At 38.1% G+C, this 4,882-nt stretch overlaps 2 protein-coding genes across 2 annotated transcripts; one reads left to right on the forward strand and one right to left on the reverse strand.

Moving 5' to 3' along the window:
* The first annotated feature begins 243 nt into the window (after window positions 1-243).
* On the forward strand, window positions 244-1,855 carry LOC104789243 (MADS-box transcription factor PHERES 2-like). The gene is made up of 3 exons (XM_087452820.1): window positions 244-1,029; window positions 1,180-1,269; window positions 1,523-1,855. The coding sequence occupies exons 1-3, from the start codon at window positions 319-321 to the stop codon at window positions 1,643-1,645; spliced, it is 924 nt and encodes a 307-aa protein (XP_087308946.1). The 5' UTR covers window positions 244-318; the 3' UTR covers window positions 1,646-1,855.
* Window positions 1,856-3,428: 1,573 nt separating this feature from the next.
* On the reverse strand, window positions 3,429-4,127 carry LOC147943735 (uncharacterized). The gene is made up of 2 exons (XM_087512340.1): window positions 3,692-4,127; window positions 3,429-3,601 (listed from the first exon to the last, which is right to left on the reverse strand). The coding sequence occupies exons 1-2, from the start codon at window positions 4,125-4,127 to the stop codon at window positions 3,429-3,431; spliced, it is 609 nt and encodes a 202-aa protein (XP_087368466.1).
* Between the last annotated feature and the right edge of the window lie 755 nt (window positions 4,128-4,882).

The following is a 4,882-nucleotide window of genomic DNA, read 5'->3' on the forward strand; positions in this document are numbered from 1 at the left end:
AAATAGAATTTTAAAGTTTGTTTTGGTGTAAAAAGTAGAGGTGGGAAAAAACCTTAATGCACACCAATCATAGAAAAGTTGAAGATAACTACTCAATTACAATTTTTTTATCTCACTAATAAATTAATAATTATTACGAAGTTTGACTACACATTATCTAATTAATATATTAAGTAAAAAATCTACTCTAATTTGGTATACAGAATCTGTAAATACAAGGCTAGAAAATTGACAGCCCATACGTGGACCCAATAGCTATCTAAACATTTGTGTTACTATAACCACTAAACCATAGAAAACAAATCCTTCAGTGTAGTCATGGCAAAAAAGAAGTTAAATCTAACTTTCATCCCCAATAAAGTGATTAGGAAACGAACATTCAACCGGAGGAAGGAAGGATTTAAGAAGAAACTCAATGATCTCAAGACTTTATGCAATGTCGATGTATGTGCTGTCATCTACAATCCATTTAACTCAACTCCAGATGCGTGGCCATCGGAATCTGGGGTGAATAGTGTGATCGAGAAGGCATTAATGGTGACAGAGAAGAAATGTGAAGTGCTGAACCATGAAAAATTTCTCAATCAATACATTGAAAAAGTAAGAAAACACGAGGATAAGTTGGTTGAAGATAATAAAGAAATTCGCCTAAAGGAGGCCATGTTCAAGTGTTTTGGTGGTAACATGAAAGATTTTCAAATGAACGATAAAGATCGTTCTGACTTGTGTGAGTTTCTTGATGGATATCTTAAGGATCTTTATCATCATAAAAAGGTAAATCTCAACCAGCCAACTTTTGAAATTGGAGAATCTTCTTCAATGCAAATGGCAAGAACTGCTACTACTGCAAACATGGCAGATGCGGACATGGCACCAACCGATGTATCCCCATTCATGGCACCACCTAGTATGGCTGAAGTGGGTTTTTCTTCCTTTCTGAATGCTCTATTCTTCAACTATCCTCAACCAACCAATGAGTTTCAGCTCATAGTCTCTCCAAATCAAACACCAGGAGATATGAATTTTCTTGTAAGTACTCTTTTCCTCAGTGATAACCAAGAATTTTGTGGTCCAACTATGAATCAGATTTGTTTGTTGTGATAATTCCATGTATTTTAAATCATAAGATACATGAGTTTCATATGCTTCTACTCTCATCAACTTACCAAATAATTGCAGTCCATGACCCTTTCAAACCATGGAGCAGATCATGTTGATTTTCAGATAAGTGATAACAATCAAGAAGTTTACATTCCATCAGTGGATCAGGTTTGTTTTTGGTTAATATCCATATATTTAGAACTAGTTCTTACTTCTCTTAAACTAATTAACGATTTGTAATCAACTTGATTTTTATACTAGTAGGAACCAAAATCTATATATACTGATTGAAAAAATCAAGTTTATAAGCATTAATAATGTTATTAATATTTTTGTAGCTTAATTCTTTGTTAACATAAGCATTAAAAATTGTTGACAAAAAAAAAACATAAGCAATAATAATATTCCATTGTTTTTTCAGGATGAAATTCACTATCCAAATCAAACTTATGATGGAAATCAACAAGGATTCATTGAAGAGATGATCAAATATGCTGAGGAAACAAATTTTCCTTGGATAGTAGACAATCCCAACAAGTTCTAAAGCATCTATTTAGACGCAGACGCCATTGCCTGACGATGTTATATCTTTTTCATCTTTACAGAAGTTCTCATTTTTCAGTAACAAATCGTTGATTTGTATGTCTTATATTCGTAGTTTATAAACATTATGCAATCTTCTTAATATGTTATAATTTTTTTGGCAAATAACAATAAATAAGTTAAGAGCTATAATATTTTTTGTTTTCGTCAATTAAAGTTTATTTATTTCTCAGATCAACTAACATCAAGTGTAAAAGACCCGATGGGGGGAGGGGGGGTTTATTTATTTCTTAGATCAACTAACATCAAGTGTAAAAGACCCGATGGGGGGGGGGGGGGGGAAGGGGGGGGGGGAAGCTACAAATATGATTTGGAGAGAGTATCTTCTACAATATTACATGATCTATGAATATAAGTTATTGACTGAGAAATAAAAATTTTCCTCCAGAAATGAATGTCTTGCACCAGGTTTTCTATCTCACATCAGACATATTCATCGTTGATGACCTTGACGAGAACTTCGCAGTCACCTTCTGTAACGCCCCGACCGCCACCTCTTAGTAGGCCCCATGTCTAATCCCAGTCCATGGGCCCACCTTCCTTAATGGACCTCACGTTCTCTCACTAGGCCCGTGAGCCCATCCATATCCGACGGCCGGTTTGCTACGTCCGGGAGGCTTTAAAGACTTGTTACTGTCCCTACAAATCACCACATGATCTTTCTCTGTGTTTTGTCCTCACTCGCATAGTTCTGACAGTTACTTCCCGGAATGTCACCCATCCTGAGACTACTCCAGCTCAAGCACGTTTAACTCTGGAGTTCTCTCAGGACCCTTGACCGAAAAGATAAGTGCACCTTGCCCGAAAAGATAAGCGCACTTTGGTGACATATGTGGCCAAATCAATTCTTTTAAACCTCTCCGCAAACTGAGGTGTCACAATTAACCCTCACTAACAGATCGCAACGTCCTCGTTGCACACCAAGACCGTCCCCCCGACGGTGTGAGTCTACTTGACTCCACACTCGTCTGGGTTTGGCTCTGATACCATTTGTAACGCCCCGACCGCCACCTCTTAGTGGGCCCCATGTCCAATCCCAGTCCATGGGCTCACCTTCCTTAATGGACCTCACGTCCTTTCACTAGACCCGTGAGCCCATCCATATCTGACGGCCGATTTGCTACGTCTGGGAGGCTTTAATGACTTGTTACCATCCATACAAATCACCACATGATCTTTCCCTGTGTTTTGTCCTCACTTGCACAGTTCTGACAGTTACTTCCCGGAAGGTCACCCATCCTGAGACTACTCCAGCTGAAGCACGCTTAACTCTGGAGTTCTCTCAGGACTCTTGACCTAAAAGATAAGTGCACTTTGGTGACATAGGTGGCCAAATCAATTCTTTTAAACCTCTCCGCAAACTGGGGTGTCACACCTTCGAAGATTAGTGATGTGTAACCACAAATCCATGTTTGTTGTAAAGCTGTTAACAGAGCTTTAGTCTCTGCTATTAAAGGGAAAGATACTTTACCCAAATCAATAGCACCCCAAGTTTTCTCAACACCTTGATGGTCTCTAATTATCCATCCACCTTGTGCATTTGAAGTTTGTTGATTGAATCTTGCATCAAAATTACATTTAACCGAAGGTAGTGAACGGAGTGTCCAATGTGTAGATTGGAGGGAATCCAAGCGTTGCGAAAAATCACGGTAATGTTGTGGGATTAATGCAGAACACCATTCCAAAACTTTAGCTTTAGCCTTCACCACAATTTTTGAAGGACTTTAAACCCAATTATTCCTTGCTTTCCAGATTCTCCACATGATCCAAAAAGGTTCTAAATGTTTGGCACTTATCTCATTCAAAGATTGAGTGAAATTCAGAACAACCGTAATGTTTTCTTCAATATCCTCCAAAGGATCCTGATTCTGTGGGAGCGTATTTGATAGTCTCCATCCTAGATTAGCAAAAGGACAGGTAAACAATGTATGATTTATAGTTCCTTTTTCCACACAGCATCATAGGAAAAGTGTATCAATTCGTATACCTCTCATCCTCAATCGAGATCGTGTTGCCAGAGCACCAGATAATTGTCTCCATACAAAATATTTGATTTTCGGAAGCACCAGTAGTTGCCAAATCTTAGTCTCTAACTTATGTGAACCATGTGGAGCCGGTGCTCGAGGATTAAAGTTCAATGGATCATGGGTGGGGAACCAAGATCCAGATCGAACAGTGTAAGCGCCATATGGTGCATAGTGCCAAATTAAATTGTCTTCCAAAGTAGTGACTAGTAAATGAATCGAGTGTAGAAACTCATGATCTCTAGGGTGGATGAAAGCCTGTATTTGATCATTGTTCCAATATCTGTGAGAACCACAATTTGATATAAGAGTGTTTAACTTATTATCAGAGTCCTGATTCGTGTGAATGATCTCTAGAGGTTGAGGTGGGTGAGAATCAACCAAATTATCTGTTGCCATGTTGATATTCCTGCCATATCCTAGTAGGTAACGTGATCCCTTCTTTAGAACATCAATTCCAACTAACATAGATGACCAACCATATCACTGATTCTTTCTTAGTTTTGCATCTAAAATTTTATCGTCTTTGAAATAGCGAGCTTTCATTATACGAGCAAACAGAGTATTTGGATGGTGAATTAGTCGCGATGCCTATTTTGCAAGGAGTGTATCGTTAAATTTCTCTAGATTTCTAAATGCCAATCCACTTTCTTTTTAGTGTATTGTAGTCTCTTCCATGCTATCCAAGGTACACCACGTTTCTTTGGACCCTTCTCCCACCAATAATTCATTAACAGGGAATCAATATCATTTATTACACTCATAGCTAATTTGAACAGGAAATCGCATAGACTGGCATAGCTAATGCAACCGATTTCAACATGATTTCTTTGCCTGCAGGGGATAAACGTTTGGCACTCCAATTTGAGGTACGATTCTTGATTATTTTGATGATATATGATCAAAGGTCAATTGAACCCAAAGTACACTCAACCACGATCTAGTGGTTTCGTCGCAGCACTTTAAGGTCGAGTCCTCAGAGACCAAGCGATGCACTATGAAATTGTAAAGATCAAATATAGCTAAGGCAATAAGAAAGATTGTGTCTCAAGTAACCGATCAAAAACAGAAAATAAATAAAAGTTGCAAAATCAAGGAAAGGTATTGGGTGCAGGGAATCAGTTAGGGGTTTACAATCACAAATTTAGATGATA

The sequence above is a fragment of the Camelina sativa genome, chromosome 5 (genome assembly GCF_030686135.1).
Source record: "Camelina sativa cultivar CO46 ecotype springtype chromosome 5, ASM3068613v1".
Lineage (NCBI taxonomy): Eukaryota > Viridiplantae > Streptophyta > Magnoliopsida > Brassicales > Brassicaceae > Camelina > Camelina sativa.

Excerpts from the sequence above, each read along its gene's own strand:
- LOC104789243 (XM_087452820.1), top strand. The coding sequence starts at position 319 with ATGGCAAAAAAGAAGTTAAATCTAACTTTCATCCCCAATAAAGTGATT. Across the intron at positions 1,030-1,179 it reads CAGGAGATATGAATTTTCTT|TCCATGACCCTTTCAAACCA; the intron begins GTAAGTACTCTT and ends AAATAATTGCAG. Across the intron at positions 1,270-1,522 it reads ACATTCCATCAGTGGATCAG|GATGAAATTCACTATCCAAA; the intron begins GTTTGTTTTTGG and ends TTGTTTTTTCAG.
- LOC147943735 (XM_087512340.1), bottom strand. The coding sequence starts at position 4,127 with ATGGCAACAGATAATTTGGTTGATTCTCACCCACCTCAACCTCTAGAG. Across the intron at positions 3,602-3,691 it reads ATCTCGATTGAGGATGAGAG|GATGGAGACTATCAAATACG; the intron begins GTATACGAATTG and ends TTGCTAATCTAG.